The sequence below is a fragment of the Dromiciops gliroides genome, chromosome 4, assembly GCF_019393635.1.
Source record: "Dromiciops gliroides isolate mDroGli1 chromosome 4, mDroGli1.pri, whole genome shotgun sequence".
In the NCBI taxonomy this organism is placed as follows: domain Eukaryota; kingdom Metazoa; phylum Chordata; class Mammalia; order Microbiotheria; family Microbiotheriidae; genus Dromiciops; species Dromiciops gliroides.
The window spans coordinates 247030315-247056748 of NC_057864.1; the positions used below are offsets into that span (position 1 = coordinate 247030315).

General features: G+C 40.8%; 1 protein-coding gene across 1 annotated transcript in view; it reads left to right on the forward strand.

Moving 5' to 3' along the window:
* Positions 1-26434, forward strand: part of KCTD20 (potassium channel tetramerization domain containing 20) — a 71154-nt gene that overhangs the window by 35645 nt on the left and 9075 nt on the right. Inside the window, 3 exon segments of the mRNA XM_043962493.1 lie at positions 12789-13062; positions 22127-22229; positions 22591-22711. Coding sequence (XP_043818428.1) covers positions 12789-13062; positions 22127-22229; positions 22591-22711 — 498 coding nt within the window.

Here is a 26434-nt window from a genome sequence, read left to right on the forward strand (position 1 = left end):
GAGTGTCCTTCATGTGTAAGGTGTTTCGCTAGACACTCAGCATACAAAAACAAAATGAAGCAGCCCCTACCCTCAAGGATCTTACATTCTACTGGAGGATATAACATCGGATCACTGTATCAAGTATTTATTAAGGATCTGTTACTGTGTTAGGTACTGAAGATACAAAGACAAAATGAAAAACAGTTCATCATCTCAAGGAACTCATAGTAATGTGCAAATTACCTGGGACTAGCAATAATTTTGATATAGTTTCATTTTGTGACAGTGGTAGTCAAGCATGTCAGTGTTTCTATTGACAGTAAGGCTCAAACATCGTACCTTGACCAGATGAAACGAGATTGTTTTCCCCAATTTTAGTTGCTTCTGTCAGTTGAGTTTCTTGATCCCATGCCATAGACACAATTTATGACTCTTTTGTTCTGTGGTTTTCAAGAATGGACATTACTCTAAGGACACATGAAAAAGTTGTAGTTCTTGAAAAGTACACTTCAGTGACTGTTAGAGATATTGTATCAGCTTTCGGTGTGGAGAAGTTAAGTGTTTTAAGGATTATTCAAGACCACAATATAACACTCAAGTACAAAAGAGGAGTTTAAAATGAAAAACAATGCTACAAGAACTGACAAACTATTGCTGTGAAACAACCCAGAAAACAATCAAAGACCTTTAGAGAGACCTGGCTGCTGAAGGGGTTGTTATTAAGTCTTGAGTGCTGTAAGCTTCTTGAAGTTTGAAGAATTATGAGAAGCTCAGTTGTTGTTTTTTTTTGTTTGTTTGTTTGTGGGGCAATGAGGGTTAAGTGACTTGCCCAGAGTCACACAGCTAATGCCAAGTGTCTGAAGCCAGATTTGAACTCAGGTCCTCCTGAATCTAGGGCTGGTGCTTTATCCACTGCGCCACCTAGCTGCCCCAAAAAAGGTCTTTAAAAAAAAAGGTTGCTAATCATTGTATTAAAAAAAGTTTTCCATGGGCAAGATAATACAAAGACTAGAGCACTGAAGATTGGGAAAAGGTATTTTATTTTGTGTGTGTGTGTGTGTGAGGCAATTGGGGTTAAGTGACTTGCCCAGGGTCACACAGCCAGTAAGTGTTAAGTGTTTGAGGCCGGATTTGAACTCAGGTCCTCCTGACTCCAGGGCCGGTGTTTTATCCACTGCACCACCTTGCTGCCCCTGAAAAGGTAATTTTTACCAGTGAAACTCACTTTTTAATTTAAGGCAGTACCAAGACTGTTATCAGAACAAGTTCAGTTGAGTCTCTTCATCCCACAAATGTTTTAGGATTTGTTTTTTTACCTCCAGAGGACCTGGAAGCCTAGTCTCCACTGAGAGAATAACGACTTCTGATAAATATAATGATATCCTGAGAAGTGCAATTATTTCAGAATTATAGAAATTCCTAGATGGAGATGGAATACTGCAACATGAACTTGTACCATTATACATATCACAATAGGTTAGGAAAATTTTCCAGCCAATGAAGAAAAACATGCTTCAAGTTGCCTAGGAATTCATCCAGTTTAAACTCCTTGGAAAACTATGGACCATACTCTAGGCTAGACTTGGAAAAATGAACTGTTTGCCAATACTATGCTCAGTAGCCAATAGGATGTGTGATTTCGTAGTGAAGAATTAAAGAATTTGTGTCAAAATCTTGTGAATTCAATGCTAAATCACACAAAGCAACTGGTTGCAGCAAAAAGAAGACCTATTACACATTTTTTCCAATAATAAACATTTTTATTTATAGTTTTGAGTTTCAAATTTTATCCTTTCCCTCCCTTTCCTTCCCCCTCCCTAAGGCAGTAAGCAATCAGATATGGGTTATACATGTGCAATTATGTAAAACATTACCACATTAGTCATTTTGTACAAGAAAACTTGAATAAAAGAAAAAAAATGAAAGAAAGTGGAATATAGCATGCTTCAGTCTGTATTCCATCAATATCAGTTCTTTCTTTGGAGATGGATAGTATGTTTCATCATTAGTCCTTTGGGATTGTCTTGGATCATTGTATTGCTGAGAATAGTTGTCATTCACAGTTCTTCATCAAACAATATTGCTGTCTCTGTGCACAGTGTTCTCTTGGTTCTGCTCACTTAACTATATATCAGTTCATACAAGTCTTTCCGGGCCTTTCTGAAATCATCTTGTTTGTCATTCCTTACAGCACAATAATATTCAATCACCATCATATACCACAGCCTGTTTAGCCATTCCCCAATTGATGGACATTTGATTTCCAGTTCTTAGCCACCACAAAAAGACCTTGTATAAAAATTTTTGTACAAACGGTTCTTTTTTCTCTTTTGGGGGGACATATTACATATTAAAAGTTTTTTAAAGATATAAAACATTGTAAAGTTTATTGTATAAACTTAAATTGTGTGAAATCAGTTATTTTACTTTATCCCAGGTAGTTTGCAAATGAATGTAAGTCCTTCAGGGCAATACAATATATAAACATAAGTATATATGTGATAATTTGAGGACAGAGAAAGCACTGATAGCTGAGGAAGGGGATCATCAAGAAAGGTTTTCTACTGGAGGTGACCCATGAGCTGAATGTCTAGGAATTTTAAAAGGCAGAGATGAAGAGGGAATATAGTCCAGACTCTTTCTCTGCAGAGGTATGGAGGTGGAAAATGCAGTGTTTATTTTAAGGGATAGCAGTTAGGCTCTTTGGCTAGGATGTTATGAGCCCGAGGGAAGTAATATGAGATAGTACTTGAAAAATATTTCTGAGAAAGATTATGAATGGCTTTCAGTGCCAACCTGAAGAATTTATATTTTATCCTAGAGTAAACTCAAAAGGTTCTTGAGCAAAAGAATGACATGGTCAGACTTATGCTTTTGGAAGAGTATTTTGGCAGCTATGTAGAAGATGAGTGAGAGGAAAGAGAGGCTGGAAGCCAAGAACCCAATTAGAAGGCTATTGAATATCAAAAACCATGTGAAAAAAGCACTAATTATTAGAGAAATGCTCATTAAAGCAACTTGAAATTCCACCTCCCGCCCATTAGTTTGGCAAAGATATCAAAAGACAAAAATAACAAATATTGAGAGTGGCTAATAATTTTTGGTGGAGTTGTAATTTGGTCCAGACATTGTGGAAAGCAATTTGGAACTGTGTCCAGAAAGTTACCAAACTATACATACCCTTTGAGCCAGCTATACTACTGCTAGGTGTTTTCCTCAAAGAAATAAAATTTTAAAAAAGATAACAATTATGGACCTAAAATACAAAAAATATTTATTGCAGCTCTTTTCATGAGAGATGAAAATTTGAAACTGAAAAGCTGTTCCGTTGAAGGATAGCTAAATAAATTGTGGTATATAAAATGAAAATGGAATTAATTGTACCATAAAAAATGACAAAATGGCTAGTTTCAAAGCAGACTAAGAAGACCTCTATGAAATAATTCAGAGAGAAATAAGCAGAATCAAGAGAAAATTTTATCTAACAAGTACATTATTGAGAAAAGCAACTTTGAAAGACTTTAGAACTTTGATCCATACAATGATCAAACTATGAGTCTAAAAGAATATACCAGGGGGCAGCTAGGTGACAAAGTGGATAAAGCACTGGCCCTGGATTCAGGAGGGCCTGAGTTCAAATGTGACCTCAGACATTTGACACTTACTAGCTATGTGACCCTAGGCAAGTCACTTAGCCCTCATTGCCCCGCAAAAAAACCAAAACAAAATAAAACAAAACAAAACCCAAAACAAACAAACAAAAAGAATATACCATACCATTCCCCTCTTGCCAGAGAAGTGATGAACTTAAAATATAAAACAACACATTCATTTTCCGACATGGCCAGTATGGGATTTGTTTTGTTTGCTTAATGAAACATATTCTATAAGTGTTTTTTGTGATTCAGTGATGGGGGCAGGGGATGATAGTGGAAGAGGCAGATTAACTTTTAAAAAAATAAGTGAAGGCACCAAAAAAGGGAAATTTGATTGAGAGTTTAATTTGTTTTGTTTTGTTTTATTTTTGTGAGGCAATGAAGGTTAAGTGACTTGCCCAGGGTCACATAGCCAGTTAAGTGTCAAGTGTCTGAAGCTGAATTTGAACTCAGGTCCTCCTGAATCCTGGGCCAGTGCTTTATCCACTGTGCCACCTAACTTCCCCAAGAGTTTGATTTTTACTGAGTAAAGACCAGTTGCAGTGGGAACAAGAATGACTTCAAAAGGCTAAGAATGAAAAATACCTTTCATTTCTCAACAGAGAGGTAATGGACTAGAGATAATAAAATAAGATGTGCATTCTCAATGGCCAACGCATTAATTTAATTTGGTGGAGTTATGCTAATATTTGTTCCCAGGGAGGGGCTGTTCTTAGGGAGAAGGATGGGAGTGGTAGGTTAATAGGTAGAGATACACCAAAAAAGGAAGCAATACAACTTTTTTTTTTTTTTTTTTAGTGAGGCAATTGGGGTTAAGTGACTTGCCCAGAGTCACACAGCTAGTAAATGTGTGTTAAGTGTTTGAGGCCGGATTTGAACTCAGGTACTCCTGACTCCAGGGCCAGTGCTCTATCCACTGCGCCACCTAGCTGCCCCCAGTACAACTTTTTTTAATGGAAGGGAGGGAAGAAAGAAGGATGGAAAGAAGGGAAGGAAGGAAAAAGGGAGGGAAGGAGGAGGGAGAGAAGGAAGGAAAGGAGGGAAGAATGAAGGAAAGAAGGGAGGAAGGAAAGGAGGGAGAAGAGAAAGAAGAAAAGGATGGAGGGAAGAAGGAAGGAAAGAACAAGAAAAGGAGGGAGAAGGAAAAAAGAAAGGGAGAAGGAAAATGAATAAAATCAAAAGGAAAGGTAAATAAGAAGAAAAAATTAATATCCTATGATGGAGTCATTAGACACATGTCATAAGTGGCTTGACAACCTTTTTCCTTCACTTTGATGCACTAAGAAGTCAATCATGCATCATTTTCTTCCAAAGAATTTTTAAAATCATAGTAAAAATGTTCATATATGTAAAATATATGTATGTATATTTATATATGTGAAATCATTTCCTCAAGTCTCTCCCTACTCCAGTTCCTCCTCCACATAAGTGCCAAATAATTTTCCCAAGTGCAGTTCAAACTATGTCACCCTCGTTATTTCATAAATTCCACTGGCTGCCTGTTCCCCCTGGGATCAAATATCACTTCTGTGATATTCACAACCTGATCCCTTTCTGTTTTTCTAGGTTTCTTACAGATCTCTCTGCTCCACAAATTCTATAGTCCTTTTATCTGGTCACATTTACCATTCATCCCTCCCTCTCCTTCTCTATGTTTTCATTCTGGCTGGTCCGCTTGCCTAGGAAGCTCTCTCTCCTCACCTCTTACAGGACATGGATGATGATTCGATAAAAGAGGCTGAGTAGGAGTGGAGAGACAGGTAGAATATTTATTTGGATAAGTAAATACAAGATAATTTGGAGAGAGAAAGGACATAAATTACAGAAGGGATTGGGAATGGGTTCATAGACATAACTCCTGACCTTAAAGGGAATGGAAAGTTCTATAGGGGCTAGAGTGGTGTCTATGTGAGTGGAGAGGAGATAAATGCAAGAGATGAGAAGAGAATTATGTGCATTCCAAATAAAGGGAATAGTTTGTGTGAATGCAAGGAAATGGGAAATGGAATACTGAGTTGGGAGGTCAGTTTGGCTGGAGGGTTGAGGACATGAAAAGTAATGTGAGATATATCTGGAAAGTGAGGCTGGAATTAGATTGTGAGGGGCTCCAAATACCAGGCTAATGAGTTTAGATTTTGTCATAGAAACAACAGGGAGAAACTGCAGGCTTTTGAGCAAGTGAGAGCTGTGGTCAGTCCTATACCTTAGGAAGATCCTTTTGCTAGCTATATGGAGGAAGGATTTGAAAGGGGAGAAACTAGAAGCAAGGAGATCAATTAGGAAGCTATTAACAGTAGTTCAGCTGATGGTAATTAGGGTCTGTGAACAAAAGTGGAGGAGGTGTGGAGGGAGAAGGGAATGACTGAATGTAGAGGGAATGAAGCAGAGGAAAGAGTCAGGTATGACTCTTACACACCTGGGTTGGTGGGAGGATGACAGTGTCCTCAATATGGAAATGTATGAAGGAAGGATGGACAGGTTTAGGGAGAAAGATGAGTTCCATTTTGGACATGTTGAGTTTGACCTACTGATAAGATATTCTAAGATACTCCCAGGCACTTGGCAATATAAAACTAAATTTCAGGGGAGATATTAGGCTTGCATATGTAGATTTGGGCATCATCTGGGTGGAGATGGTAATTGAACCCAAGGAAGTAAATTATGTCATCCAGGGAGAGTGTGTAAAGTGAGAAGTGGGTCCAGGACACAGCCTTAAGGGACAAGAAGTGACGAGTCAATAAAATAGACTGAAAGGAAGCCTTCAGCTAGGAGGAGATCCAAGAGAAGTTAGTATCATGTCTGCCAAGGGGGGAAAGTATATCTAGAAGGAGTGGATGGTTAATGGTACCAAAAGCCGCTCAGAAGTTGAGGGGGATGAGGTGTGAAAAGAAGACCACCAAGGATCACAGTCATGGTAGCCGCTGTGAAAAATGAACATTATTTTTTTCCTTTGTAGGTCTCAGGCTATAAGGAAAATCAAAATGGTGGTCTCCCTACTTCTCCCTGCTTTTGGAAATCTGATATATATTATAATATAATAGATAATATATTAGGGCTTGTTCAGAGAATGAATGGGCTACCTCCTGAGTTAGTGAGGTTCTTACCATCACTTGAAACCTTCAAGCAGAAGCTAGAAGACTCTTCGTCTGTAGAGATAGCCTAGAGCCATTAGAATCACAGATATAGTGCTAGAAGGGTTTTTCAGGCCACTTGCTCTGATTCTCTCATTGTGTTAATGAGGAACCCGAGGCCCCTGGGAAGTTTAGGGACTTGTCCAAGGTCAAACAGGTAGGGAACTATAGAGGGGATTCCAGCTCAGATCTGACTTAAACTAGATTATTCCTGAGATTTCTTCCAACCCTTAGATTCTGTGATCTTATAACTTGGGAGTTAAGAGAGTAGAGAGCAAAAGACAAAATTCAAACAGTTCTTGCTTTCAAGAAGCTTACTATCTAATTCTATCTATCCTCATTTTAGCACCTACATCAACTCTAGAGACACTGCTACTCTTTGTGGAAAAGAAGAGCAGCATTGTCTGCACTCACTGTAACTACCAGCTCCTTTAGCTGTTCAAGATCCATGACACTGAGGCAGCTAGGTGGCTCAGTGGATAGCACACCAGGCCTAGAGTCAAGAAAACCCAAGCTATTAGGCTGACATCATTGAGGAAAAGGCTTTACCATGCTCTTTGCTGTAACGCTCTAAGAATTTTGACATTTCACCCTCTTGCCATAGAAACCTTCCATGTGAGCTCCTTGAGAAGAGGGACTGCATTGCTTTTCTATTTCTATCCCTAGCATTTAGCACATAATATGACCTTAATTAATGCTTCATTCATTCATTCGTTCAGCTTGTCATACAAAATCTAAGTTCAGTAGTGCCAAGGCAGTGATCTATTTGCCTCATTTTTAGACACATGTTAAAAACTTTGCAGCTGCCCCACCATAGCCAAAGATAGTAGTATCAGGATGACCTAATTCCAATCCCTTGTTGGTACTTTGGGAAGATCCAGTTCCTTTAGTAGAGGGGGATCCATAGCTGACAGGGTATGTGTAATCCCCTAGAGTGGTGGTAAGTACTGAAACAATCCCAATGGGCATGTGACAAAGATTCTCAGGTATGTGACAAAAAAGACCCCTCTTCCTCTTTCTTTTTTTTTTTTTCCTTCATTTTTCTTTTTAAAAATCTTAATACTATTTTTTTTCAGTTACATGTAAAGATAGGGGCAGCTAGGTGGCGCAGTGGCTAAAGCACAGGTCCTGGATTCAGGAGGACCCCAGTCCAAAGCTGGCCTCAGACACTTGACACTTACTAGCTGTGTGACCCTGGGCAGGTCACTTAACCCTCATTGCCCAGCAAAAAAGAAGTGCATGTAAAGATAGTTTTCATCATTTGTCTTTATAAGATTTTGAGTTCCAAATTTTCCCCCCTTTCTCCCTTCCATCTCCCCTTCCCAACACAGAAAGTAATCTGATATAGGCTATATATGTATAATCACATTAAGCATATTTCCATATTAGTCATGTTGTGAAAGAAGAATAAGAACAAAAGAGAAAAACCTCAAAAAAACCCTGAAAAAGTAGAAACAGTATGGTTCAATCTGCATCCAGATTCCACAGTTCTCTTTTCTGGTTGTGGAGAGCATTTCCCATCATTAGTCCTTCGGAATTGTCTTGGATCATTGTACTTCTCCCTGTTGTCTCCTGGAGTTTATGGTGGCCCCAGATCCAGCGTGACATACATTCTTCTATATCAGTTTCCTACAGTAGAAAGGTGAATGACTCCACCAGGAAGTCTAGAGAGATGTGACAGCCTTTCCCTCTCCGGCTACCACTCTGGTCTCTTATAGATCATCTTGGACTTTATTACCAACTTGGACTTTCTCCCAGAGTCAAAATGCCATCATTTCGATGGTAGACTAAATTTGACTGAAATGACCCTTGTCTTCCCCTGTGCAAGTCAATCCAGCACAACTGTTCCTCTGGGAAATATTCTGGCTTCAGTCTACTCACCCCTCTTACACCAGACTGAGAAATTCTTTTCATCCGTTCTCGTTAGCCTTCCTCTCTGCACTGAATGCTGAGGTCTCTGTCTGCCACATTCTACACCCAGATGGCCAGACAGAACCACCCAGATGTTAGAGAAGTACCTTTGTAACTTCAGGAATTACCATTAATCAGTCAATTTGCATTTATCAAGCACCTACTCTGTGCCAGGTATTGTGCTAAGCATTGGGGATACAAAGAAAAACAAAAACAGTTCCTGTTCTCAAAGTACTCACAGTCTAGTGGAGGAATCAGGTCAACTGGCCCACCTTACTCAGTTCTCCTGAATTTTATTTTAGGAATTCCATACATATTCAAAATAAAATTATAAAAATATAAATAAAATTTATAAAATAAATAAATTTTATAAATAAAATTTATAAAATAAAATTATACCCACCCCAAACCACAGATTCTGCTCTCTTTTCTTATCCTTCACAAGTTAAGCCACTTTCCTGGCAATCTACCACTACCTGGAAGTGTTGGAAGTGGTTCCAAACAGACTTGCTTCACACTCTAGAGTCTTCCTTCCAAGGCCATGTATATTTATTTGTACCACTGACCGAAACCAGACCCCAGTAATCCTTGCATGTTGAAGGTCTGGTTTGGTTCTCCATCAAAACCAGCAAACCCTCCCAGAGACCGGAGAAGCAGCCTGTCTGGTCCTTCCAGTAATGTAAATAGTGAGTCTCAACCTTTTGCTAAAGCACCCCATCACTATATAGATTTCTCCCAAGGATCATTGCTTGGGAAAGCCAGGAAGAACCCTCTTTTTCACACACAAACCCTCCAACCCCATTACTTCCCTCACCGGTGATTGATGGCCAAGAGGAATTTGTGCCCAAGGAAGTACTTGGCTCCCAGTGTTGGTGGGTGTACTACTAATATTTTGTGGCTTGAGAAAGCTATGGGCCAGAGGAGCCAACTGGGGAACTTTCTGAGAACCTTTGCATTCCTGACCCCGTGTCTCATGGAGGCCCCTTAGAGAGAGGGCATCTGAGTGCTGGCAGGTGAGACAGTGCTTACTCATCTAAACAGCCAGCATGCCTGGGCGTGCAGATACACCACTGGCACCCTTGATTTGTAGTGGCTTGATTCCCAGGGTGACTGATTCCTGATTGTGTAATTCCTTGGCTCTAGTGGCCTCGTCTTGATCTCTGAACTTCTCTTAGCAGCAACCATGTCCTCAGCTTCCTGCTCCCCCACCGATGAATCCCCTCGGTGCGATGCAGTCTGTGTTTCACTCTCTCCGGTGGCACTACCACAGCTCCTCCCTTGATGCTCTGTGATAACCCCTCATTCTTCTCCCTGTGTTTGTAAATCAGCTTTTTGCAGGCTTAGGCTAGTCATTAGTAAGGCTGTCTTCCACTTGTATAACAATGATAGTTTTTCATTTAAGCATGTTTGATCCATACAACAAGCCCATGAGACAGGTAAGTACAATAGGCATCATCTTCCTTCACAGATGAGGAAATGGAGGTACAGAGAAGTTATGTAATAGAGCTTTTTAGTGATGGACCTGGGACTAGAATCAAGACCTTCTTATTCCCTGTCCTGTGTTCTTTCCACCAGACCATGCTCCCTAAAATGGGGTCCAAACACTAGTAACAGCGTGTTCCAAGAAAAGAACACTGGATTTGGAGTCAGAGGACCTAGGTTCAAATCAATCTTACATCTGTCCCTTACCACCTGCGTGACCCTGGGCAAGTCCCGTAACTTTTCTGGGCCTCAGTTTTATCATTTGTTTTTTTGTTGTTGTTGTTTGTTTGTTTTTTTAGTGAGGCAATTGGGGTTAAGTGACTTGCCCAGAGTCACACAGCTAGTAAGTGTTAAGTGTCTGAGGCCGGATTTGAACTCAGGTATTCCTGACTCCAGGGCTGGTGCTCTATCCACTGCGCCACCTAGCTGCCCCAGTTTTATCATTTGTAAAATGAGAGGTTAGACTAAATGACTCCAACTCTAAATCTGTGAGCTTGAGGTGTTATTTAGGATCCTAATTGTTTCTTGCTTGTAATATATCATATATCATACTATATCATATATCTGTTGTGTTGTGATATATCATATCAAGTTGTATTGTATCATGTTATATTAATTATATTTTATAATATATTGTCATATCCAGTTATATTATATCATGCTGTTTACCCATATCCATATTATATAATACAATATTTTCATATCACATCATATTATTTCTTGCCTACTTAGCTTATTATATTAATAGAAAAGTATATTACAGTTCTATTTTATCCTATCTTACATATCTATATTATATTAACTCAAAGCATATCACATCATCATATCATATATTCTGTACCTAGATTATTTTATCAACTCAAATATATACCTCTTTTCTCACAACAAGTGAAGAAAAGTAAGTAGTGTAAGTATAAACTCCATTTTACAGATATAAAAACTCAGGATTGGTAGAAAAGTTAAGCTCAGACTTGGGGGAAAATTACTGATATGTGACTGGTGATGACATAGACCATTTTTATTTCCAGCATTTTTTCCAAAGCATTTCACTTTTTAAATGGAAGGAAAATATATCAAATCACTTATTGTCTCAGGGAGGGGGGAGGTGAGGAAGGGAGAGAGAAAATTTGGAAATCAAAAAATTTTTTTAATGAATGTTAACAATTGTATATGTAACTAGGGAAAAAATATTGTGTTTTTTTTTAAATGGCAGGGAAAGTGATTTGAGGGTAATTAGTGTCATTACCCTGCATAGTGGAAAGTGGATATAGCTTCTTACCATCCAAACCTGCACTGCCTCACATCCTCCCCAAATCTGAAAAGCATTCCAATCTATAGGTCTCTTCTGTGGGTCTAAAAACCCAACAGATTGCATTTTCTCCTATTCTTTAATTTGCTGTGTACCAACAACATTTCTTTTGTAGAGCACCCTGAAAACTTTCCTGTTTTTTTTTGTTATTGTCTTTGTGTGTATGTAATATATAATTAAATTGTATATATATATATCAAACATAGATATAATATACACATACGTATATGTGACATATAATGTATATTTTCTACATTATTACATTTATCTATACCTAGATATATTCTAGTACATATAACTTAGCATTTTAAATCCTTCCTCTTCCTTTTTTTTTTGTTTTTTGTTTTTTGTTGTTAATAAACAGGAAGTTTTCTTTTTTTATACAGGTAAATAACTGTTCTATAAATAATGTATACATATTAATATATAAATTATATATATGGCAAATTTTAAAATATATAATTACTATATAAATAAGACCTAAATAACTCATATGTGCACAACAGAGTTGTTTTAATATGCATTTCTCTGATCAATAATGATCTAGAGGAGGCAGCTAGGTGGCGCAGTGGATAAAGCACCAGCCCTGAATTCAGGAGGACCTGAGTTTGAATCCAGACTCAAACACAGTACTAGCCGTGTGATCCTGGGCAACTCACTTAACTCTCATTGCCCTGCAAAACAACAACAGCAACAACAAAACAAAACAAAAACACACACATAATAATGATCTAGAGCATTTTTTCATATGATTATTGATAACTTTGATTTCTTTGTCTGAAACTGCCTGTTCAAATCCTTTGACCATTTATCAATTAGGGAATAACTTGTATTTTTAAAAATTTGACACAGTTCTTTAGGTTATCACCATTACCAATAATGCTTGCTGGTGGTCTTAGATAAATAGTACTTATCATTTTAAGGTAAGCTCTTTTTTTTTTTTTTTTTTTTTTGAGACTGGGTCTCCCTATCTCACCCAGATTGGAAGAACACCAGCCACTCATAAGCCCTACTCTCTCACTGCTATATGTGGGAGGTTTGACCTATTTGTTTCCAACATAGACCACCAGTTCTACCCTCTTCAGGCAACCTGGTGTCCCCCCTGTTCCCCGCCTAATCTCTATATTAGTGCCAGACTCAGTGTGGATGAATGATGGGTTTTAGAACTACTGGGCTCAAGCGATCCACCATTCTTAGTCCCCTTGGAGCTGGGATTCCAGACATGCACCAGCCAAACTTTTTTGTCTAATGATTCCTAGAACAAAATTCTTCTCCTAAAACTTTTGCTCTTAGAGTTTATTTTTGCTTTGTTTGTAGATCTGTTACTTGATTATGCCTCTCAGCCAGCCAATCATCAGTTCTCCAGCATGCCACCCCTTCCTGAAGACATCAAAGGCACTTGCTTCCAGACCGGAAATAAGAGGAGCCATGAGCCCTTTACTGCCTCAGAACGATTTGGAAATAGCAGTTTGGGCTTCAGCTGTAACTCACACCCCCATGCTCCAGAGAAGGTGACTCTCCTCGTAGATGGCACCCGTTTTGTGGTCAACCCACAGATATTCACTGCTCATCCGGACACCATGTTGGGAAGGTAACAGGTTCCCCACAAGTTCACACTGTTCTTTAGAGTGGGAAGAATGGTTATGCCCAGGATTCCGCCAAAGCCAGCTCAAACCAGAACCAAATGTTAAATTCACTGAGCATTTACACCTCATAAATCCACAAACAATACAAATCGGAGCTTGATTTATTGTTTTATTGTCTAGACTTTAAAAAATGATGAAAAAAATGTTAATAATACAGATTAAACTCAAAGGTGCATTGTGCACCTGGTTGTTAAATATTTACTAGCATACCCCTGGTCATACCTATTATTTAATCTGCCAGTAGAAATAGCTACACATTTACCTGCCTCAAAAGACTAGAGAAAATGACAGCAGTCTTTTTGAAAAATTATTTATCCTTCCATAAGGGACTGGTAAGATCTATATGAGTACAGACACAGGGTGTGGGTTTTTTTATGCCCACTCATACAAAAACCCTGTATCATTGAATAAATTCCCTAAAAGGAAAATAAAATACAGTTATAGTGGTAGAAAATAGTCCAGGAACACTAAAGCTTATTCTCTCTTCCCCTCCAGTCTCTTCTTCAACAGGAGACCTGATCATCATGGGATCATACATTTAGAGCTTGAAAGGGGCCTTATCAGTCATCTAGTCTAACCCCTTTGCTTTATAGATGAGGAAACTGGAGCCTAGAGAGGTTAAGTAATTTAAGGTTAACTTAAGTGATTTATCTAAAGTCACACAGGTAGGTAGTTAGGAGCAAGGCCAAAATTCAAACCCAGCTCCTACAACTTCTCCCACTGTCTGCCTCCCATGTTTGGTTGCTTCTGGCCTCAAGGAGCCCATAATCTAAGGTGGGGAGCTATGTGCAGACAACGTCTATGCAGGATAAACTGGAGATACTTTCAGGAGGAAGTCACTAGCTATAAGAAAACTGGGAAAGGCTTCTTACACAAGGTGGGATTTTGGGTAAGACTTGAAGGAATCCAGGGAAGGTACAAGACTGAGATGAGGAGGGACAACCTTCCAGATATGGGTAAAGGACAGTGAAAATGGCCTGTGGCGAGTTGGAGAGATGGTGCAAAGCTACATCCCACTGCCTCCCATGATATGTTGCTTCTGGCCTTAGTTTGAACTACCTGTCAGTTGGAGGTAGCAAACTTGTCTAGTCCAGCAAGGAGGATGTACACAAGAAAGAGATCCCTGAACTTTGTGTGGGAAAGGTGCTGAAGCAACCAAGGTGACATAGCGCTTTGTACTGTCTTGGTTCGACGAGAGACAGAGGCAGAGAGACACAGAGAGAGAGGAAGAAAGAGAGAGAGGGAGATGGGGTGGGGGGAGACAGAGGCAGAGGCGGAGGCAGAGAGACACACAGAGATACAGAGACAGAGAGACAGAGGCAGACAGAGAAAGAGAGAGAGAGAGATGCAGGGGAGAGAGAGACAGAGAGAAGGGAGAGGAAAACATCCTTTGCAATTCCTAGAATGTCATTTGACACGAATCGACCCAGATCAAATGACAAAGATGAGATTTCACTTTCTGAGAGAACCCTGTGATTTCCAAGTAAATGATCACTTTTTTTTTTTTTTTGGTTGGGCAATGAGGGTTAAGTGACTTGCCCAATGTCACACAGCTAGTAAGTGTCAAGTGTGTGAGGCTGGATTTGAACTCAGGTACTCCTGAATCCAGGGCCAGTGCTCTATCCACTGTGCCACCTAGCTGCCCCCAAATGATCACATTTTAATCTAGAGAAAAGATCAGCTTTTTAGTGAGGTGGTTTGCCCAGCTGGGCCACTACTTCTCAGTGCTATTTTATGCATTAAAAAGCCAATATGCTCAGAAGGGGTTCATAGACTTTCCCAACTACCAAAGGAGTCTCCCCTGTCATTTTCTAAACTCATCTTTATAGCTGAGTTATGTGAAATTGAGTTTCTACCACCTGCTGTTTGTTGGCTTCCTTTAGAGTTCCCTTATTATTCACCTTTGTCAATAATCTATGTGCATGGCGGCAGCTAGGTGGTGCAGTGGATAAAGCACCAGCCTTGGATTCAGGAGGACCTGAGTTCAAATGTGGCCTCAGACCCTTGACACTTACTAGCTGCATGACCCTGGGCAAGTCACTTAACCCTCATTGCCCCGCAAAAAAAATTAAAAAAAAAATAATCTATGTGCTATTTTTCCCCTTAAAGAACATTTCCCATAGACTTGTCTCCTTCCCTTGTATTAAATGTTTTTTATCTTATTTTTTTTTACATTTTTTACATTTTTGTACCACATTCCTTAACAAATATACCCTCCAATTTTACCTCTTGAAGAAATATTTTTTTTCTCTTTTCATTGACAGCTTCCTCTTTGCTACATTCTTTGGCTAACTGGGGGAAAAAAGTTTGTTTTTTTAAATTTTTTCTCCTCCTGCTTTATCTATCTCTCCCTTAGCTCTGTTTTCTATTATGGTCATAATTTGAGGTCTGGTTAGCTCTCATGGTTAGAGCACCATGCCTCAGTCTAGGACAGGAGTCTTGATCTAGGGTCTGTGAACTTTTAAAATATTTTGATAACACGGGGACAGCTAGGTGGCGCAGTAGATAAAGCACCAGCCCCGGAGTGAGGAGGACCTGAGTTCAAATCCAGCCTCAGACACTTGATACTTACTAGCTGTGTGACCCTGGGCAAGTCACTTAACCCCAATTGCCTCACCAAAAACAAAACAAAACAAAATTGAAAATAAGTAAAAAATTATTTTGTAACTATATTTAATGTAATTAGATTTTATACATTTAAAAACAGTATAAGAAGGATTTCATAGGCTTTTCCAACTGCAAAAGGGGTCTAAGACTCAAAAAAGCTAAGAACTACAACAAAGCATTAGAAGATTTCATGCTAGAAAGAACTTTAGAGGTTGTCCAATTCTGTGCTTTAATTTTACAAATGAATAAACAAATCCGGAGAGAAGTAATTTGCCAAAAGCCACACAGTTAATCCCTATTAGAGCCAGGATTAGAATTAGGTCTTCACATTCTGTGTACTTTTCATTATAACATGTTGCAACCACAGGTGATAATCCCAGTCCTGGCCAGTGGTCTTGTAAATAAACGTGTGCCTTTGGTCACAAGAGTTGAATGATGACGTGGCTAGCACAGCTTTAATTCATTTCTGTGACTAGAAAAACAACAACAAGTGTGTCTCTCCAATGGTGGAGAAGAGATTTTATCTTCATGTTCAATAATAGCATGTTTATATTATATGAATGTTATTATACACTGTGTCCCCAAAGTTTATATTAAATTTATTATATAGGGTGTCCCATTAATGTTATTCTAAAGGATGTCTCACAAATCTTAATGCAGTTATGCTATTGAAGCTTAAATTTAGCAGCTAATCTGTGTCTCTACTACATCTCATCTAAAACTTGTTTCCTCTATCAGTTGATATAATAGATGATTGATGATTTTTTTTGTAAACTAAACCCAGATATTTAATGTTTTGGTTTTAACAAATGAACCAGTTTGAACACAGAGCAAACTTAAATGTTGCCTCAAACTTTTGAACCAGAACATAGCTAGAATATAAAAATATTTCTTTAGGTTCAAGTTCCTGCTCTCCCCTTAATCTCAGCCAAAATGTATTCTTCATTGGTGTAGTGCATACCACAATGCATTCCAATTGTTTTAAGCATATGAGCCAATGAAAATACTACCAAGGCAGAAAAGCTAGGCAAATTGTTGATGGTAAGGTCCTAGTGTGAATGTGGCATCTTCTATTAGCACTGTGAGTCGAGGACTGGGTTAGAATTAGATGGAGAGAATAAAGTCTGTTGGTAAAATGGCTGGTTAGCTTGATGGGTTAGAACCCTTTTGTTGGGGAGGTGATGGTTCTAGGTCTTCTCTCCCATTATATTGTGAACTCTGACATCAGAGACTAACTTTTGCCTCTTTTTGTATGCCCAGGGCTGAGCACAGTGCCTGACATGTAATAGGCACTTAATAAATGTTTATTAATGGATTCTTCTGTGGGCTAGTTAGTTTCTTTTCCGATCTGTGGCCACAGATTTTACCCATAACTCTGGCCAACTGACTTGCCAGTCAGTGCCATTTTGTCAAAAGAAGGACTAGGCAGGATTATATAGTAGAAAGAACAGGGGGGCAGCTAGGTGGCGTAGTGGATAAAGCACTGGCTCTGGATTCAGGAGGACCCGAGTTCAAAGCCAGCCTCAGACACTTGACACTTACTAGCTGTGTGACCCTGGGCAAGTCACTTAACCCTCATTGCCCTGCAAAAAAAAAAAAAAAGAAAGAACATTAGCTTGGACTTAGAGAGACCTGGTTTCTTACTCTGGCTCTGCCACTTACTAGCAGTGCAACGTTGGGAAAAATCCCATCTCCCGTCTTAACCCAAGTTTTCTCATCTGTGAATGAAGGAGTTCGACCCTATGAACCCTTCCAGTTTGAGAATTCTACAGTTCTGTGATTTTAAGAGTAGGAATGGGTTCATGAAGAAGCTTATTATTAAAAAAAAAAAAACAACCATGACTCAGAGCTCCTGTCCTACATGATCAAGAGAGTGATCTTCCTATCTAGATGGCTGACATCTGTCTAGAACATGGCATTTATAACCTAATCATTCTGTGTGCAAGGCACTGTGCTGTGCTCAGGATGATAGAAAGATTAGATCAGATGTTATTGTAGCTTCTGGGAGCTTATAGTCTAATAGAGTGTTGTGAGAGGTCTAAGGAAGAAGGTCTTTACCCACCAGACAATCGGGAAGAGCATTTTAATTGGGCTTTAAAAGATGGGGATGAATTCAATAGGCAAGAAAGGATTCATGAAAAAAAAAATTGATCATGTGCTTACTATGTGTCAAGCCTCATGCTGAATGCTGGGATGGAGGCAGGACATTATATAAACATGAGATGGCCCCTGCCTTCATGAAGCTTACATTCTAATGGGACATTAGCTCTGGAGCCACTCTCCCTGACCTCCACTCCCGCTAGCAGGCTGGCTTCTGAGAGTTAAGGCGGCCTCTTCTCCCTTCAGGATTCTATGGGACCTTTAGGTTTGGGAGGTGACTCTCTTATCCTATAACTCACCAGTCCCCATCAGTATGCCTCTTCATCTATTGATGTGAATTGGTCAGCCAGACTTAATTCATTTTTAGAAAGGGCCATTGACTACGGTAGTTTAGTAGAAACATTTGGCTTCCACAAATACATAGAGACATCTGGGAAACATTTGGACCACATTTGGCAAAGGGTATAACGAACAACATCTAGTGCCTTTGCGGGACTTCTCAAGCAACTTCCCCCTCCCCAAACCCTCCTCTCCCCCCCCCCCCCGGCCAGGGGAATGAGGGTTAAGTGACTTGTCCAGGGTCACACAGCTAGGAAGTGTCAAGTGTCTGAGGCCAAATTTGAACTCAGGTCCTCCTGAATTCAGGGTCAGTGCTTTATCCACTGCACCACCTAGCTGCCTTAAGCTACTCCCTTAGATGGAGTGTGATCGTCTGCTGGGCTCCTTGTAAGGTTCTGAAGTGGCCTTTCTTGACCATCTAGTTTGTCCCCAGTCCCCAATGCAATAGAGGCACTGCCATCAGTCACTGCCATTCCTGGGATGCTGCTTAGGACATTGATGAGTCTAAATTCTTTGACCTTTTGCAAGCTGCAAGGTCATCCTCTAGTAGGGGCAGGGAGAAGAGGGAAGACTTAGAACTTAATCATTCCCCCCTCAAGGAAGTTCCTCCCAGTGGCTTGGCTAGAGCTGTCCTCTTCTATAAGCTACTAAAAACTGGAGTGTTCAGGCTCCAGACATTGTCTTGTTTTATAGAAGAACTTAGGGCATGACCGAGTCCTTTTGGAGAGCATTACTCAGGGACTTCTTGAAGAGTATAGACATCTCAGCTTGTCTGTCCCCTTGATTGATTGAATAGAGGTGGCTTCACCTGGTTAAGGAAGCCACTTTAGGTGGGGGTGGGCAGGATGATCGAGTAAGTGATTCAAACATCACCCTTACACTAATAAAGGGAGATAACACAAATGGTGTTCTGCTTTGGGAATGTCGAGTAGAACCAGAGAGGAGTTGATTGACACTATATTTCCAGCAGCAATGGCAGTATTGATTTGAGGAACAGGTGGAAAGGATACTAAAGCTGATGGCAGGCAAATATCAGGGGTGGAATGAGAAGTGTGTCTGGGACCGTCAGGATATAGTCAACCATGTGGGCTTGCACTCACACACTTATCAATTAGGAGAGCATGGGTTTGGGGCATGTATTCCTGAACTCTCTGAGAGATAGAGGGAAGTTATTCCAGATATAGAAAACAACCTATGTAAGGCCATAAGCACACAGTGCATACTTGGGTGGGTGGGTGGGAGTTATCCAATGGAGTGTAGATTGCATGGGAAGAGTAATATAAGATACGGCTGCAAAGGTAGGAAGATGTCAGATAGTAGTAGGACTTGAATTCTAGACAGAAAAGTCTGAACTTTACTTGGTAAGTTATATGGAGCCACCGAAAAATTTTTGAGCAGAGGAGTGACATTTGGGGCAGCTAGGTGATGCAGTGGATAGATAGAGTGATGAGTCAGGAAGACTCATCTTCCTGAATTCAAATCCAGCCAGTGACCCTGAGCAAGTCACTTCACCCTATATACCTTGATTTCCCCATATGTAAAATGAGCTGGAGAAGGAAATGGCAAACCACTCTTATCTTTGTCAAGGAAACCATGGATGGGGTCATGAAGAATCAGACACTACTGAATGAACAGCAGATTTCATTGGCAGCTAGGCGGCACAATGGATACCATGCTAGACCAGGAATTGAGAAGATCAGAGTTCAAATTCAGCCTTGGAGACACACACATACACATACATCTATCTGTATCCATATTTATATCCATATACAAAAATATACAAATACATGTATATATGTGTGTTTTAGATACATGTGTATGTGTGTGCATGTATGCTGACATGCACTACATGTATACATGTGTGTGTATCCCCTAATTCTAAGACATGTTGATATAGAACCATTCTTACGTAGGACTCAGTTGAGGTCAGAAGAATTGTATGGCTGCTTTGCCAGCAGGCTGTGAGTAGGAATCTTGGAGCCCTCAAGGATTCTGGCCATGGATGAGCAGAGAAAGCAGACCACAAAGCAGCTACCAAATTCCTTGAAAAAATCCTAAAGAACCATGGGGACAATGTCCTAGTCCCATTGACCGATCTAACGAGTATCTCAGCTGGAGCCCATGCAGAGCTTTCCAGGAGAGCACTCCCAGCATTCTTAGAAAACATCCAAGGGGTCTGAAGTCCTGGTGCACAGGGTGGCGATTTGGAAAGCATGTGATTCAGGGATCGTGTTTCTTCTGACCTTTGAATTGCAGACTACCCAGGCATGACTGCTAACAACTTGTAACAAACCACCCCCTAGTACATTAGGGTGGGACATGGCAGTGATTCATGAATCAAGGGAATAAACAAATGGGGCCAGGCCATCATCTCTATACTTTGAGTTTGGGTCCCCAGCTCCTCCAGTCCATGCCTAGAAGGACCATGGAAATAATAGAAATGAAGGACCCAGGTGTGCCCTCAGTGCCTAGGAGGAAGACGGGCAGGAGGGAGGATGTGAGTGAGTGTCCAGGCTTCCCTGCGGAGCTTGGATCTCTCTGAGATCATACTGGTAACGAGGCTGTGCAGCTTCTGTAATTGCTGGCCCCTGCCCGCCTGCAAAGTGTCTTCTAGTGATCTGAAATTCTCACACGGTCACTCTTTGGGGTTCCCAAACCCCAAATTAGTAGCAGGGTTTCCAGAAGATCATCACCAAAGTGTTCATAACAGGGGAGAAGGGGTCCTGGCCCTCTTCCTTTAATACAACAACAATGTAATGAAAAGAGCAAAATGACTTTGAGTTAGTGGTGGTGGTTGTTTAGCCATTTAAGTCATGTCTGACTCTTTGTGACCCTATTTGGGATTTTCTTAGCAAAGGTACTGGAGTGGATTGCCATTTCCTTCTTCAGCTCATTTTACAGAAGAGGAAACTAAGGCACACAAGGTTAAGTGACTTGCCCAGGGTCACCAATCTAGTAAATGTCCGAGGCCAGATTTGAACTCAAGAAGATGAGTCTTCCTGACTCCAAGCCCAGTGTTTTATGCACTATGGTGCCACCTACTGTACCTGGATTCAAATCATCTACTACTTAACTATCAATCTACTACTTACTATCTCTATGATCATGAACAAATCATGTCACCTCTCTGTGCCTCAGTTTCCTTCTCCATAAAATGAAAGGGTTGGACTTGAAGTTGGGCAGACCCAAGTTCATATCCTGCCTCAGACACTTGCTAACTGTATGACCCTGGACAAGTCATTTAACCCCTGTCTGCCTCAGTTTCCTCATCTGTAAAATGGGGATTAGAACAGAACCTGCTTCCCAGGGTTACTGTGCAGGTCAAATGAGCTATGGAAGGCCTTGTGCAAACTTTAAAGCACTATAAATTCTGGCTCTTGTTGGCCTTACGTGATCTCCAGTTTACTCTCTCTAGCTCTAAACTCTAAACCCTTTGAACACATTTGCCTCATTAGAAAAGCAGAAAGCAGGACCCCCTAGAAAAAGACATGAGACAGGTTCATTTCAGTGGAAATGGAAGGAAAGATTAGGACCCCAGAGCAGTGCATAGGCAGGGTTTGCTACAGAGCAGAACCTAAGTTGCTACACAGGGGTGCTAGGTTTTTGTAGATTTAGGGACAGAGAAGGTAAACTTCACCTCCTGAGGAATTTCTCCAAGATCCAACCCTGCCTGTATATGCCACTACCTGGACCTATCCCCAAAACAAACCCATGGCAAGTCATCATTCCCTTCTTCCTCATAAGTCAGGCTCCTGAAGCAATTAACCATTGGCCCTGGTCTGTCACTTCCGCCAGGGGCAAGTGCCTTCCTGAGCCTGGTCAGCTTCTTTTTCCTTATTCTCTGAAAGACTGGCCCAGAGCCCTCTGAAGTCAGGCCTGGGGATGATGGGATAGAGGAATGGAGCAGGGAAGGGAGGGGTCGACGTTGTAGTAATGAGGGAGTTAATAACTGTTGTCTTTCAGGATGTTTGGTCCAGGAAGGGAGTATAATTTTACCCGGCCCAATGAGAAAGGAGAGTTTGAGATCGCTGAAGGGATCAGCGCCACTGTGTTTCGAACAGTGCTGGTAAGGAGCCTACCTTGTTGCTTCCTTCTCAGAAACTGCTGAGTCGGCCACTATGAAATTCCACTTACGTGCATATGAGAACCCTGTAGGACTTCGGTTCAGGATTCACCTGCTTTGGCTTTTTTTGTCCTCACTTTCTGTCCCCTTGGCCCATGCCAAGGCCCCTCTCCCCGCACCAGTCTCAAGTTCTGGGACCTGACTAAATAGGCAGGCCAGCAGGGAGCACTTTTGCAATTTGGCCACCTTACAATCCATCTGGGCATTACTTAAGCCAGACGGTATTTTGACCTAGCCAAGAGTGAATTGGGAAAAGAGGTAACTTCTGATTTTCTATGACCACATTTTTCCCATCTGTTTACAGGATTATTACAAAACTGGAATCATTAACTGTCCAGATGGAATTTCCATCCCTGACCTTAGAGACACCTGTGATTATCTCTGTATTAACTTTGACTTCAACACCATCAAGTGTCAAGATTTGAGTAAGTACTTAAGAAATGAGTAGCTAACTAGGATTATATAGGGCAGCTAGGTGGTGCAGTGGTTAGAGCATTGGGCCTGGAGTCAGGAGGACTTAGGTTCAAATCTGGCCTCAGATACTTATTAGCTGTGTGATCCTGGGCAACTCATTTCACCCTATTTGCCTCAGTTTCCTCATCTGTAAAATGAGCTGGAGAAGGAAATGGAGAACTACTCTAGTATATTTGCCAAGAAAACCACAAGTGGAGTCACAGAAAATCAGACACGACTGAACAACAACAACAAGGATTTATACAGAGCTTCAAGGCTTACCAAAGCATCTTACATAGGTTATTTCACAGGATTATATCATGCCATACCATACGTCATAATAATAACTAGTATTTATGTGGTGCTTTAGGTTCACAAAGCACTACATATGGTATCTCACTTGGTCCTCACCATGAGCCTGCTATTATCCCCATTTTGCAGATGAGAAAACTGAGGCAGGCAGAGGCTAAGAGATTTTCCCAAGCTTATACAAGTAGTGTGTATCAGAGGCAGTATTTGAACTCAGGTCTTTCCAGTCCCAGTGTTCTGTATAGACTACTCCATCAAGCTATTCAGCCCTTTCATTTTATCTAGAAGGAAATAGAGGCTCAAAGATTCAATCAGTTGGTTAATAAGCATTTATTAAATACCTGCTACGGGTAGCTGAGCCTGAAGTCAAAAAGATTCATCATTCTTAGTTCAAATCCAGCCTCAGAAACTTAATATCTGTGTGACCCTAGGCAAGTCACTTCATCCTGTTTACCTCAGTTTCCTCATCTGTAAAATGAGCTGGAGAAAGAAAAGGTGAACCACTCCAGTATTTTTGCCAAATGGGGTTACAAAGAATTGGACATGATTGAAACGACCAAACAGTAACAACGATGGGCTGGGCACCCTACTTAGCACTTTACCAATATTATCTAATTTGATCCTCACAACAGCGCTGGGAGGAGGTAGGTGCTGTTGTTATCACCATTTTATATTAGAGGAAACTAAGGCAGAGAGCAGTTAAGTGACTTGTCCAGGATCATACAGCTAATAAGTGTCTGAATCTGGATTTGAGTGGTTGGATAAGTGGTTCCCAGATGTTGCAATGTAAGGGTGTACCAGGTGGCCCTTAGGCCAACCTAAGGATGAATTAATGTCTTTATAATTCCAAGCCCAGCTCTCTAGCCATTGCACCATCTAGGGCCATATTGTTCATAAGTAGTAAGGCTATGATTTGAATCCACGTCTTCCAGATCCAAGTCCAATAGTCTATCCACTTCACCATCTGCCTACCTACCAATTTCCAATTGGAGTTATCTTGTATTTGCTTGGGATGTACTGAGTCTTCCATATCAAACTCTGAGCCAGAGCCTGGGTTGAAAACCATTTGTGATGGCCCATTCTGACAATTGTTTATTTCTTCACTTTATTCAAGGAATTGTGGGATATTAGAATAAACAGAAGGAGAGCCAAGAAGTTTTATTTATTTATTTGTTTGTTTGTTTATTTATTCATTTATTTTGGCAATGAGGGTTAAGTGACTTGCCCAGGGTCACATAGCTAGTAAGTGTCAAGTGTCTGAGGCCGGATTTGAACTCAGGTCTTCCTGAATCTAGGGCCAGTGCTTTATCCACTGCACCACCTAGCTGCCCCCTAGAGCCAAGAAGTTTGAAACAAATGAATCAGCATGTGACCTTCCCTCTCTGGACTATCTAGCTATAAAAGGAGAATTAATGCCTTCCATAAGGTAGTGTCAGGATTTGTTAATAAATTGTTAATTAATTACATTAGAAATGAAAAATCCAGTAGGTTGGTGGGAGAGAAGGAACTTACAAGTTGCAATAGTTCAGGTAGTGGGAGGTCAAGTATATCATATAAGAACCTAAGTATATTATTAACATGGTAGCAGAAGCATACGCTTAAAATATAGCGGGAAAGGCCCCTGGAATTCTCTTTTGTCCTGGCTCTGGCACTAACTGAGAGAAGTCCCTTTATTTCTCCAGACTTCATTTGACTCTTCTTCCAGATACCAGAACTCCCTGAAACCAGACTTGGTAGCATCCTCTGAAGGGGACCACTAACAGAGTGTTTCCCAGGGGAGTGGGGTATGTAAGGGTGTACCAGGTGATCCTTAGGCTGGGCTTGTATATTATATTGTATGGCTTACTCCCACCATCTTTTTCTCTTTTTTTGCGGGGCGATGAGGGTTAAGTGACTTTCACAGGGTCTCACAGCTAGTAAGTGTCAAGTGTCTGAGGCTGGATTTGAACTGAGGTCCACCTGAATCCAGGGCCCGTGCTTTATCCATTGTGCTACCTAGCTGCCCCACCCACTATCTGTTTCTAACAATCATAACTCATGTCCTGCTGAAAGATGCTGGAGGCAGTCATGCAACTGTAATGGTGGGATCTACTTTAATACATTAGCTCATCTCAGTTGGCCCCTTGATGCATCAAGGCAGCCCTCTTACTCTTCCCTAATTGCTCCTGCCTCTTTCCCCATAGCTATTCCAAATCTTCTCCTCTGCCCTAGCTGGCATTGTGGGAAGCTTGCTGCATTTGGGATATGGAAGACCCCTGTTCCAATCCAGCTTCAGACACCTCCTAGCTGTGTGATCCCAACCAAGTCACATAACTTCTGTCTGCCTCAGTTTCCTTCATGGCAAAATGGGGAGAATAATAGCACTTACCATCCAAGGTTGTTGTGAGAATCAAAAGAAATAAACTAAAAAAACCCTGTATAAATGCTACCTGTTATTATTACCTATTATTTCTTATTCAGACTGTCCCAGCTCCTAATCCCATACAAAATCCATCACCTAAGGATGGCAGTTAGGTTGCATGGTGGATCAAGTACTGGACCTGGAATCAGAAAGACCTGAGTTCAAATGCTGCCTCAGTAGCCTAGTAATCCTGGGCATGTCACTGAACTTCTCCCAGCCAGTTTCTTCGTCTGGAAAATGGGGACAATAATAGCACTGGGGCTAAAATGAGATGCTAGTTTTAAAGCACTTGACATATTTTAAAGTATTATAGAAATAGGGGGGCAGCTAGGTGGCACAGTGGATAAAGCACCAGCCTTGCATTCAGGAGTATCTGAGTTCAAATCTGGCCTCAGACACTTGACATTTACTAGCTGTGTGACCGTGGGCAAGTCACTTAACCCGCATAGCCCTGCAAAAAAAAAATGTATTATAGAAATGTTATTTTGGGGGGCAGCTAGGTGGTGCAGTGGATAAAGCACTGTTCCTGGATTCAGGAGGACCTGAGTTCAAATCTGACCTCAGACACTTGGCACTTACTAGTGACCCTGAGCAAGTCACTTAACCCTCATTGCCCTGCAAAACAAAAGAAAAAAAAATTAGAAATGTGATTTTTATGAGCAGAAGCCCTGCCTCATACTTTGCTGAGAAAATAAAGGCTTTTGGCTATGCATTCCCTCCTCTTGTCCCTTAACAACACTCTCCATTCTCTCTTCCTCAACTCCAGTCTCTGCCAAAGAGGTGGCTCTCATTCTTGCTGAGGGCAGCCCCTTAAATCCCTTCTTCTTCAGTCTCCTCTGGCAAATTGCCAACACACTTACCTCTCTTCTCTCTCTAATCTTCAATCTCTTCCCTATTTGCTGACTTATTCCCTACTGCCTGCAAACACGCTCAGTCTCCCTCATCAGAGCCAAACTCCTAGAAAAAGTTGTCTGTCCTCCTTGCC